This window comes from Pyrgilauda ruficollis, unplaced genomic scaffold (genome assembly GCF_017590135.1).
Source record: "Pyrgilauda ruficollis isolate IOZ18807 unplaced genomic scaffold, ASM1759013v1 scaffold73, whole genome shotgun sequence".
NCBI classification, from domain to species: domain Eukaryota; kingdom Metazoa; phylum Chordata; class Aves; order Passeriformes; family Passeridae; genus Pyrgilauda; species Pyrgilauda ruficollis.
This window is the reverse complement of record NW_024529155.1, coordinates 9,307-21,866: the sequence shown is the minus strand read 5'-3', so window position 1 is coordinate 21,866 and position 12,560 is coordinate 9,307. Positions and strand designations below refer to the sequence as shown.

The following is a 12,560-nucleotide window of genomic DNA, read 5'->3' as shown; positions in this document are numbered from 1 at the left end:
GGTCACATCATCTCTGTCTGAGAGCTCCTCCAGAATACACAGTAATGCTGCCTTCACTTTTCCTCCCTAAAACTGATGGCTATAGGAGATGACTGAAGGCATGCAACAATATCCCAGCAGGAGAGCACAGCCTCACTGAGGTCTTTGGTTTCAGAAAACTCCTGATTGTCCATTTATTCCCAGCATGGCTGATTAGGACCACCATTTAGAATTCAGTTCCAGAGCACAAAGACTGCAAGTATGAATACACTTTTTTCTTAATGACTCCTACAAATTATTTTAAATAGAGTACATTCTCACCTTTGCTCCCCCACAGCAAAAAAATCACAAGTACAACATTCTGTATGACTCAGAGGTTTCCTTAGAAAAAAAATAAATAAAATTTTGAAGAATTAATTTATTTTTAGGTTTGGTGGCACATACTTACAGCCTCGGTGTGAATGGGATGCACAGCAAAGAAGAGCGCCGTGACAAAAGCAAGGCGACAGTCCTTGAACACAGCTTTGTCACAAGTGTACATCAGCACAAGAGTCACCAGACAATGTAAAATTACATTCACTGCATGGAAATAGAAGGGGTTCATGCCAGCCAGCAATATGTTTAACCTGTAAGGAAACAAAAAAAAAAAAAAAAAAAAAAACACCACTGCTAGATTTGAGAGGTCTTCAAATAGCAAGGCATCTTTCAAATACTCTAAATTATGCCTTTTGCCCCATTTGCAGTCATCTAATGGTTAGTGCTATTAAACTAATTACTGCAAATCACTCTAAACTTTGGTTTATTTGATTAAAGAGAAACCATTTCCCCAATTTGTATATTATATGGCTGTGTTTGGCAAACTTTTTGACAGAGATGTGAGAGTCCTGTGCCCTCCCAGCAGAGTTTTCTGCAGTGAGATTAAGCCTGTGCTTCCTCAGCAGCAAATCACCCTGGCCCATCATGGCACTTGTCCTATTTCCCTGTTGGCACCTTCTGTGGTTCTGTTGGCCACGTGGCAGCTTTACAATATGGGTAGTTATTTTCTGCTCTAGAATAGATTCTTTTGCCCAGGAACAGCCAAGACAAGGACTTGGTAAGGTGCTGGAGCTGGAACATCTGCTTAGCATAACAGGGGCATTTATTCCCATTTAACTTTCAAAACAGTGTCACACACTGAAGGTTAAGCCTTTATTCAAATGCTTTGCTGGCATAAAGAAGCTTGTCTAATAGTTCACATCATTTTTGTAAGGACATTGATGGCAAAGATTAGTTAGCTAACATCACCCTAGACTCAGTGAGACAATTAGGGTTCATTATTTGTGTCGATCATAAAAAAAAAATAAAATGTAACAAGCTGTTATGACATTTGTTTGACAGCCTGTATTAATACATTCTTCTGGTTACTGTTTTTTACAGCCAGCTTGCTTAACAGCTGATGACAAGCCTTGCCTTACATACAGTTGAAGATAATTCTCTTAAGTATTAACAACATCTGTACATTTGGACAAATACATGTATATATTTATCTACACAAATATACACACATACACATGGTGTCTATACAGGGAAGACTCCATATATGAACAAGGAATCTGGAAAAATGTCTAAGTAATGTTGAAGGATTTTTTTTTTAAACAAATGACAAGATAACCAGTGAAAAGAAGACTCAATCTAAATATTTTGCATGCAGTTGTAAATATGCTATAGGGTCAATAATCCTTCCTGTTGTTACTAAGAGACTCCAGGTCTCTCATGACAGCAAGGCCACTGAGCTGTTGCTACTATAAAAAAACACCTTAGGTGTTTTTATGAGACGGAGGAGGTGTGAAAAGGTCTGTGAGAGCCAGACAACTTTTTGGGTTTTTTATAACTAAGTCTCTACATTTCTTATTCATAAGCAAGGAAATGCTAGCTGTCCTGGGTTCAATTTTCCAGGCCAGTCCAATTTTACCAGACCAAGAGTCTTACTTGTGCATTCCTGCTGTGCTCCTACTGGAGTCTTTGTGGAGGCAACAGATGAAACCCAGAGAGTTTGTGAAAAAGTGAGATTTTGGCATGACTTGACCTTTCCCTCTGAAGTATGGGTTGATGCAGTTACATTTTGACAAGACATCAGTCTGTATGATTCAAGAATACACAAAGAGTTTGGAGGTTTTTTCTTTTTTTATCCCATTTCTCCTGCAAGCCACTTCAGGGCAGCAACATCCATCACTTTCCCTTATTTCTACCAGCACTGAATGACAAACCACAACAAGCAGTAACACACACCCAGCCAGAGCTTCAGCTGCAAATACACTGCAGCAGCGGGAACCCCCAGGCCAGAATCTCGTTTTCAGCACAGGGCTGAGAGGAACAAGGAGCAGCACGGGGCCACCCTGTTCCTAAAGGAGCGCAGTTGACTCCAAGACACCTGCAGATGTGCACAATGACAGGGATCCTCTGCAAGAGACATTCTTTATACAAATTAATCATTTCTGGCTGTATATCAGCTGAAGCATCAGCTGAAGCAGAGTCCACTGCTCACCCTCTAACGCCAAAGTGTAATCTGGGAACTTGATTTCTGAAGAAAGCAGATGCAGGCAGGTGAGGACAAGTGCTCAGGACATCAGGTGATATGAATTCATGCACCAAAAGAGGAGAAATTCTCATTTCGTTGGCCAAGTTGTGAGAACCAATCACTAAACTCATGACATCTGGCAATAGTCTTGAAAAATCGATCATCAGTCTCCATGGATCTCATCTGATCACTTCCCGTCCTGCAAAACAGGTCTGTTGGCAGGAGAGGCAGAACCCTATAGGTAAGGGATCTTCCTACCCCCATCAGGTTCCCTATCCCAAAGGTGGGGTGAGTCCTTCATACCCCTTCTTAGGGTGAACATCAAGTCAATGAGGCTTGAAAGCTGTGAGTTACCTGAGGTAAATTATTGAGAACAGCTCTGTAAAAGCATCAGCCTCACAGCTTGGCTGTTCCCCTGTGTGTTCTTTAAATAAATAAAAAACAGAAGAACAAAATACAAAAATAATACTGTGCTCTTCAGGTGACTCTTCCACTAAACAGCAAAATCAGACTGCAAGTGTGTTTTAAATACCATCTTTGGTGGTCCATAAACATTAAACGTGAGTGTGTGCAGGTGCTATATTCACATCAGCGCTTTTTGCTGCTGAAGCTCTTTGTCATAAGAAATTAGGCCACATGGCAATGAAGGAAACATTCTTTCGTCCTGAAACAATCCCAGCAGAATGATGTTGAAACGCTAGCAGTGGTTAAATTTATTGTATGTCAAACGGGTGAGCAAATCTGAGTCTTCAAACAGCTCTAATCCAAGTCACAAGAAATCTGTAAAGCTGCCCAGCTCACACAGCCATGGGGGGAAAAAGGCAGGCTACTATGGAATGCCAAATTTGCTTCACTGCCAGGGAACTGTGGAGCAACTTCTGGGCGAGGGAGCCAAGAAGGGGATAGGTAAATAAAAAATTACTTCTCTCCTCTTAATCTTTAATACCCTAACAGAGAGAGTCAGTCTTGTTTACTGGCAGCAGCATGCAGCAATTATACACAGTAGATGGGTCAGCAAACAAAGGAAGTAAAACAGAGATATGAATCTCAAAATTAAGGAAGAAGTGGTCTTTCTCCAACATAATGTTCATAAACAGAAATTCTGGCAAGCAAAAGCTGTACTACACTGGAGGGAGGAGAGGCTGTCCATGTATTTCCATACTTACACTGCCGCACAAATGGGGAAAATCGTATTGTGTAGCCATTTCTGTATGAAGATCATAACCTCTGCCTGAGCTACAGCACAACTTTTAAGACACATCTTGTGCCCTTGGTAGAGCACACAGCAGAGAGAGGAGATGCTCTCCCTGCTGCATGAACAGGCTGCTCCTCAAAACAGAGACGTGTTTGCAAACAGCACCCTAAAGATTTGGGGCTGAACACAGCAAGTGATAACACTGCTAGGAATAGAGACCCTTGAAAGAGGAGATACAAGCATCTCAGACATGGAGGTTCCTCAGAGGAGCCACCCACTAAACACTTGGATAAGAGTTTTTACTGCTTTAATATCTCTGCTGGAAGAGTCCCTGGAAGCAAAGCAAAGCTAAACCTCCTGCAAAATGGCAAATGGCAGTTCAAATGCAAAGGCCCTCAGAAGACCCAGGGAAAGGAGGAGAAGGCCACATTCACCAAAGTGCAGTTTCTCAGTACAAGGTGACATTGACAGGTATCTTCTAATAGAGCTGACCAGCATCATCCCTGCCACCACCAAAACAAAAAACTGAGTACAGAAATCTCAGCATTGATCACATGTCCCACCAGGGCAGACAGGCTGCACTGAAACATGTATTCAAGCCAGGACTCAGCACTGTTTTTGTGCCCAAGTGTTGCAGCATGTGCGGCTCAGCATGTCACATCCAAGGCAGAGCACTGCCCAAAATACACGCCCATGCAGGAGGTACACCAAAATAAGAAATCCCTTGATTTTGTTAAGGCTGATGGATGTTTTCCAGGAACAGTGGAATAGTAGCTTGCTTTGCCACGTGCAGCAGTTTTTCTACCATTCCTCCACCATCCACTCTTGGAAAAGGAATTGCACAGCTTCACTGTCAGAGAGACTTCCACAGGCAGCAGCCTTCTGTTGAAGGGTCACAGAATGGAGGCTGTACAACAGCTCTCCAGAAGAAAGCAAATCATTCTTATAACCTCCATCAGTACCATCAGATGTCCTCCAGAGAAGTTATCAGGGACACATCAATTCCAGGCAAGCAATTCCCCACAGAGAGGGCCTGGAAATCAAGTGGGATTCTGTGGATTCATCCTCACAGACTCAGAATCAGAGGGGTCTATGGTGCCAGAGCAAAGGCTCACAGACAAATTCCATATATACCCAGTTACAGTATATAATCACCAGCACCCAGCTCTAATATAGTTCTTTTCATCCATTTGTACACATAAAGATTCATTCAACTTTTTTTAAGACCTCTTATGATTTAATAATATTGTATACCATAATTGGAGAGTTTCTCTTTTTATAGACTTTGTTATTATCCCTCGGCAGCTCTTGTTTAGTTTAATCTGTTTTATTATTTTCAAAAGACTAACAATGAAACACAACATGTTATGAAATAGAAATGCACAGGATAATAATGGTAATTTGTTATAGGAAGTAACACTTAATGGAAAGTCTCACAGCATCCCATACCTCATAAAACCCCCATGGTTTTTATAAGGAAGGCTCACATGCAGATTTATATAAATTAATTTAATACATAAGGATGGATTAAGTTTCCTGTGATGATCTTTTCCTGTTCAAATTGTGTGTTAAATATGACAAACTTTATGCAAAGTAATACCCGCTTTCAGTGCATGGTGGAATCTCCTTATAAACTCCACAGATGCATGTACTTTGTGCCAGGAAAATGAGCATTTGCACTCCAAAAGAGGTGCAGCTGTATCAGTGGCAATAATGGTTAAAGCTGTATGTGGAAACAGCTCAAAGACTAATGAAAGACCTGTAGCAGTAAACAGAAAATAAGCCCCTTTGCACTGGTGTTCCTGCAATGGCCAGTTTCCACCACAAAGTACAAAAGCACTTGGTGCTGATTTGTGCTGATAATCTTTCCACAGTACAGTACAACGCCTGAGAATTAAATGGACAATAAGGCTTAAATGGCTTGGTCCTTGATTTGCTATAATGGCGATAGGTGACAAGACAGAGGCCGGATCAATTCCCAAGCTCCAGCCATTGCCTCAGAACACAGAAGTCATCACTTACAAGAGCACTAGTTAAGTGCAGGCAGTCAGAGCAGGTTACTGCTTTCCAGCAGGGGTAGGGAAATAAAAAAGAAATCACAACTAGACTGGGAAGAAGCAGCACCTTGAAGGCGGCAAATGTGTCAGGGCAGAATTTTCTGGTAAAACCACAGCAGGTGTGGTTTGATGATCATTCCTGTGTTGCAAATAACAAGAGTACCATTCACAAGACTTTAGGTTTGCCTCCACAAGGGGCCTTGGTAAACTAGAGAAGAAAAAAATCCAGATGATGGCAAGCAACAAAATTACAAATCAGGTGTCATTTTATCAAGATAGTGAACAAAATGCAGTTTGTCTTAAAAAATATTCTTAAGTGGCACCTCAGCAAGAATTGAGGAAATGAACATCTCATGAAGCTCTTCAGCAGCCATCCATCAAAGTCCAGAGAGAAAAAGGGATGAGATGTGATCGAAAACCAAGCTAGGACAGTCACTTATCAAGAAGAGAAAGCAATAGAAACCAAAATCTAATACAAAGTTATTAGTCTAAAAGACAGTATTTCAAACTGGATGTAACAGTTCTTCACCAAATATGAAGTAAGTTTGAAATAAGCTGAAGACCATGAAGGAAATGCCATTCTAACTTACACAGAAGCAAAGAAAAAAGGTAAAAAAATGTATAGTGAGTGAAAAGAGAATACCCTTTTTTCTTTTCCCTTTCTTTCTTTAAGACTGTAAGACAATAAAGAGAAAGCCCAGGAAAGCAGTCAGAAAGAGCGAGGAAATGCAGAGAAATGCCTTTAGCTAACCAGCAGCAGGCAGAGTACTTTATTTTCATGGACTCTAAAGAGTATTGACAAGGATGCTCCTGTGGGCAAGAAGGATGGTCGAAAGCTGAGACTTTTAGGTAAAAGATGGCCAAAGAAAATTAATAGTGACACTGGTGCAAGAGGAACAGAATGCCCAATGAGAGAAAATCTCCAGGAATTGGTAGATGTTACATAGAGACAAGACACCACTGAAGCAAGCAGCAAAGATAAGCATGACTGCATCCACCTCAGCCAAGTCATTCAGGAGAATTAGAGAACTCCTTCTCTCATAAAAGGCTTTAAATTCAAGAGACAGGCAAATTTTATTCAGGGCTGATAAAATGTGAAGGCAGACTCCTACATGCTTTGTACACAAAGCATGTAGGAGTCAAATCCTCGCACCTCTGGGCTTGGCTGCAAGCAACATGACAGCATGGACCCCAGCCAGGTCTGCACCCACCAGCCCTGGGCAGGGAGCCTCCCCTCAGCCTCCACAGGAGTCCTGTCCTCCTTCCACGGAGTGCAAGCAACCCCAGAGAAACACAGCCCAAACTTATGACCACAAACATCAGACACCTGCTACAAAAATTACATTTGTGAAGGAGACTTTTTGTGCACCTGAAACTGGGGGGAAAAACCTAAGCTTTGAGGCACCAAGCTTTGGAAAACACCAAAAATCACAGCAAGGCATTCTGCTCTGGGTCAAAAGAAATGCTTATGTGCTTAGAGATGTGTCAGTATATTCCAGCTATAACACAACCAGTCTTACAAAAGCATCTGCTTTTCTTCACCAAGTCCACCTCATCCAGTGTGGCTACACCAGTACTACATCAATTTCATGGCAGGTATCACAGTAGCAGTGTGGAGAATGACTGCCACAGCAGAAGCAGAAATAGTAGACTAAGTTGTACAAAAGAAATACTGACACAATCTTAAACATTGTGATGTTCAGAGTGAAGAAAATACTTGAGCACTGTGTATTTAACCTGACACATTATAGCTCCACTATATCACCCTGCACCGTCAAGCTGTAATATAGCATTAAATCAATAACAAAGAAAATGTAAGGTCTTTTTTCCTTCCCCAGGTTGTTTTGGTTCTCTTAAGCTCCCTGTCCTTGAAACTTATGCCACTGATACAGCTGAAAAAACACAAGGATCAGCTGTAAACAACCAGATAGATCAGAAGGCTGACAGTGAGTTATAGAATCAGTTCTCTCTTCGGCTATGTATTTACCTCTAACCCAAGCTCACATTCACTTAAGGCTTTGATCCAAAGCCACTGGAGCCTCACATGAGGTTCTCAATGACAACCCAGAATACTGAGCCACTGCTGAAGGGCCCTATTTACTCCCCAGGCAGGTACACACCCAAGCCATCACTGGCTAGCAGCCTTGGTGGGCAGACGTGGAAGGTTAACCATTCTGCAGTCAGAGCACAGCCCAGACTTTTTAATTTATTTTTTTCCTCCTTTTTTTTTTTTCCAGATAGAGTACTAGTAGGATGGCTCTCTGCACAAATTTTCTTGTGTCTTTTCTTGTCTTTTCACATTCCCCCTCCAGCTCCTCTCCTCCTAGGCCACCAGCAGCAGCCTGGAGTAGACACTCTGACACTCTCCCCACAGAGCCAAGCACATTCCCAGTGAACAGTCACTCCCACCTCCTTTGAGGAAGACCAGGTATCTGCTGTGCTTCCCTGCCATGCCATCCTCCCAAGTCTTTGTCACAGCCATGTGTCCTAGGCATGTCACCACGTTTTTCTTCTGTCCCTGGGGAGCTGTTCCTTGAGACATCCCTCACCAGCATCTGCCTTGGCAGCACCAACGAGGCTGAGCACACAGGGCCTTCACTTCTCAGCCAACTGCAAACCAGGAGGCTCATATCTGATTACATGTCTTTACATCTTGGCACACAGGGAATTTGAAAGGCTTCATTCTCATCATTTTCTATCACTGTGTACCTTCACTGTGCTGCTGACTACACCAAACCTTCATCACCTGTGTTTCTGGGTTGGAGCATCTATCTAAATGGGAATTTGGCAGACAGCAAGAGAACGAGGAAGAGAGACAGCTTGAGGATTGCACCTTCTGCTTCAGCAGCTGAGAAACATTTCTGCAAAACCACTGGAAACAAGGAGTAACTGAAGTGCTACTGAGGGAATAAATGATTCAGTGAACTTCTGTTAGTGGAGGCAAGGTGCAAGACAGAAAGCACCCAGTTTAAATATAAAATCCTGATTGAATTACAGAACTGGCAGTTCTCTTTTTTCACCTTTTTTTCTACCTTTCATTTTAATATTTTATAGGGAAGACTACCAGAAAATAGTACATTCTGAATCCAAAAGTTGCCTTCTTTAGAAAGGAGTATATTGAATCACTTCTTAGAGAAGAAAACACCTGCAGGTAAGTAAGTCAAAGTGATAGCAGCTGGAGAAGAGAGCATGGACTAAGTTTTTCTGAAGGACAAAGCAAAACCACTGCCTACCATCTCAGCTCCTGTGCAGATGAGGAGCTGTGCTAGACCGGTCACCTAACAGTTAACCATGTGTAACAGGAATGCTTCTGAACCAACTCATTCAGCATTCCTTTATTTTACAGAAGTCAAGAGAAAAGGTAGAAGTTCAAAGACACAAAACAAACAATATTTAATTCAACAGTCCATACGGATGCTTTTTTTTCCCCTTCTGATGATAACCCACACAAAACAGTGCAGCAATTCTGTATTTAAGTTAAGTTTTGCTTAATGGTTTCAGTGGGTGACTCTTTTTTTCCTCTGATCATTCATACTGTCAGATCCAGTGTGAATACTGTCAAATACTTGAGCTCTTTTCACTGTTTGGCTCCAGAGCATTAGTCTATGGGAATGAGGACTGTCACTTACGATTTCCAATTCATCAGGGACACTGAACTACTGTTACACAATTTCAGCAATGTCTGCTTCAGATTTTTCTGACAGATGGGTGATAAATTTGTTTAATTGAGATCATTTCAGGAATATGTAGCTTATATGTAGAATATGTTCAGCCTAATGAGAAGTCCACAGGGCATTTTGAGTCCTGCCTCTTACTTTCACAGCCACAAAAGGCAGAAAAGAGACCGAGACAAAGTTTCAGTAGATTGATGAATCTGCAGATATAAATTTCAGCCCACCCTTCACATCTGTTCTGTACAGGCAGTTTGGAGATCTCCCAGATTCTTTAATCTTAATACAGCAAGATGCAAAACAAGCCTTTACAGATGAAAGTTTCATGCAAGAGAAGCAGAGCCACTAGGCTGATATAAAGATTCATGGTGCTATTGAAATGCCTTGGATTTGACCAAAGTAGCACAACAAGAAGATAAATTAAATAAAACAAGCACATCTACAAGCAATAAAGATACCAGAATACTTTGGTCCTCTCTTCCCTCCTTCCTGCATGCATCACACAATTTTCTCAATTATCTTAAGTGGGTGGAGTAAATTCTAACAACAGTATTAGCAACATTCATTTCCATTCTGTTACCTATCAGCTTCTGCTGAGCTTTTTACAAGAATCAGGGTAAATCCTTTTTTCCTTCTGCAGAGGACAGAGAGCAAGCAGCAATCTCCTGCTGGGCAAGGCAGGGGCGGATGCCTCAGGCAGGCAGAGCACGGCTCAGCCACAGATTCAGCGCTGCTTGGCAAAAGCTGCTCGAGGCTTCTTTGGAAGTGCTGGGTTTCACTGAGGATTCACTCCACCCCGTTCTCAACATCTTCCTCTGACACCCTACTGGTAGAAATTAAATGGGAAGAATGTGGAAACTGGAAGGCTGGAAGGGTAATTGGGACGCTGTGGATGTAATCTCCCTCTGCAGCCAGGGAAGATAAATGATTCCTTCCCTATTCCAAATGCAATGCCAAGTGGTGAACAAATGACTCTGCCTTTGACCCAATGTCTTGGCTGTATGGTTATTATAAGCATAGAGGATTAGATCTTGTTCACAAAATTAGTGTCACTTCCCTTCCAGAAAGGACTAGGCAGAGACAGCACTTCATCCTTTTTTGACACACACCCCTTTAAACAGCAAAGGCAAAACCAGTCCAAATACATACAAATGGGAACTAGAACATTTATTTTCCATTTTGTTATTAAAGTTTAAGTTCCTTTTTCTCATTAGCATCACAATCTCAATCCTGCAACCTGATCTAGGAGGCCAAGTCCAGCACTCCAGTGCTAACGTTGCGTGCAATGAAGTCAGTGGTGATACACACACGTTCACTCTTCCCTCCAATTACCCCCAGAATGTATTGCTGGAGGAATGGATTAATTACACGGATGCCCAAACTACAAGAGTTTGGTTGGACACACGATGAAGAGAGAAGGCACTCTGTGCACAAAGCCAGCTCTGCCTGCAACTACCTACTCCCACCTCGCTCTTTACAGAAATGTGCTGAGACGCCCTTCAAGGAGAAGGTTCAAAACCTGTTTTTAAAAATCCAGTTTACAAGGGTCTGTGCTATTCAGCTTTCCTTTATGAGGAGCATGCCAGACTGTGCCCAGACAGCCAATACTGATGGCTCTTGGCTCCAAGTCCACCTTTACAACCAAAGAGCAGCAAGTGCTCTGTGGGAGTGCCAAAGAGATGTTCCATTTCCCAAAACTGCTCCCGCTTCACAGAAACACTCAATTTCCACATATTCATGAAATTCTATTTATATATCCGGTGTGCTAATGAGTTACTCAATCAGAAGAGTGCACCAGGAACCGGTAACACATCCCCCTGGCAGACTTGCCAATACCCATACCCTCCACTCCCAACACCTGCCGTAGTTTGTAATGAGCATCTATTGATCACTAGACTTCACTCAGCCACACCACCAGCTCTTCAGCACAGCTCTCTGCAAACACATGTATCATTTCTAAATGCTAAAATGTGCTAAATATTCATCATCGTTAATGTTCCATCAGAATAAATTAAATAGAGAACAAGCTAACGGAAAGAATGACAAACTGTATGGATTGTAACTGAGCTGATTTGGCACAAATTTTTCTCCTGGGGGAGAGAGGCCAGCGAAGGTTTTCTTTCTAGGATTAGCGAAAATAGCTGTCACTTTACTGCTGCTCAACTTCCCTTTATTCCTGTAAAACCGAAACTCCTCCTCAACAACTTAGCCCGGTACACGGGGAAGGAACATCTGAAGCAGGGAGGCTGCAACTCCGTGACTGACAAGGGAGGCTGGCAGCTGCCAGGAGGGATGTACGGAACGGCGCGGTACCCACGGGGCTGACCCCTCCACTTAGCGCTAAGAACAAAGGGAGAGATAACTACGGGTCTGTTTCAAAACACAACGCGGAAAGTTTCTGGCATGATCACTCAGCTGCGGAGAAAAGGTACTCGAGATAAAGCACAGGAGGAACTCACGAGGAATTCATGTGAGCACCTTCCCCAGCCAAAAGTGATTTCTGAAACGCTCCGTTTTCCCTTTCATCCCTCCCGCAGCCCGGGGAAGAGGCGCCACCTGCTCCCAAACGGCCGGGAAAGAGAGGCACTTGCCGGGAGAGCAGCGGACTCCTCCGGAGCGTCGCCTCATCGCTCCCCTTCTCCGGCAAACTTGCCCCGGGCCGGACCGCGGGACCGCGCCGGCGGCAGAGTCCCCGCCTGTCCCCCGTCCCGCAGAGCTCCGGGCAGAAATGCTGAATCACGAAGCCGAGGGCGCGGGACCGGGGGGGCTCTCCCTGACCCCCACCCGGGGCCGGCCACCCGGACACGGAGCCGGGAGAGGGTCTGTGCGGAGGGGGAGCCCCCCGCCCGCCCCGCCGACACTCACTTGAAGGTGAGGACGCAGAGGGGCCGGTAGGACTTGTGGCTGGTGTTCTCGGCCATGCGCTTGCCCCAGAAGTCGTTGGCGAAGGCGGCGGACACGGGGGCGGCCGCCCGCACGTCGGGGTTGTTCACGATGGCCCAGACGTCGTCGTGCACGAACTCGCCCCGCAGGGAGTTGCCGTAGCAGAGGGCGCACAGCCCCGCCAGCACCGCCGCCGCCGCCGCCCCGCCGCGCCGCCC

The 12,560-nt window shown here is 43.9% G+C and overlaps 1 protein-coding gene across 1 annotated transcript in view; it reads right to left on the bottom strand.

The window, feature by feature from the left end:
* TMTC1 (transmembrane O-mannosyltransferase targeting cadherins 1) overlaps positions 1-12,554 on the bottom strand; it is a 137,577-nt gene extending 125,023 nt beyond the window's left edge. The window contains exons 1-2 of the mRNA XM_041485925.1: positions 12,325-12,554; positions 428-605 (exon numbers count right to left, since the gene is read on the bottom strand). Of these exons, the coding sequence (XP_041341859.1) occupies positions 428-605; positions 12,325-12,380 (234 nt within the window). The 5' untranslated portion in view covers positions 12,381-12,554. The remainder of the gene's footprint in view (positions 1-427; positions 606-12,324) is intronic.
* Between the last annotated feature and the right edge of the window lie 6 nt (positions 12,555-12,560).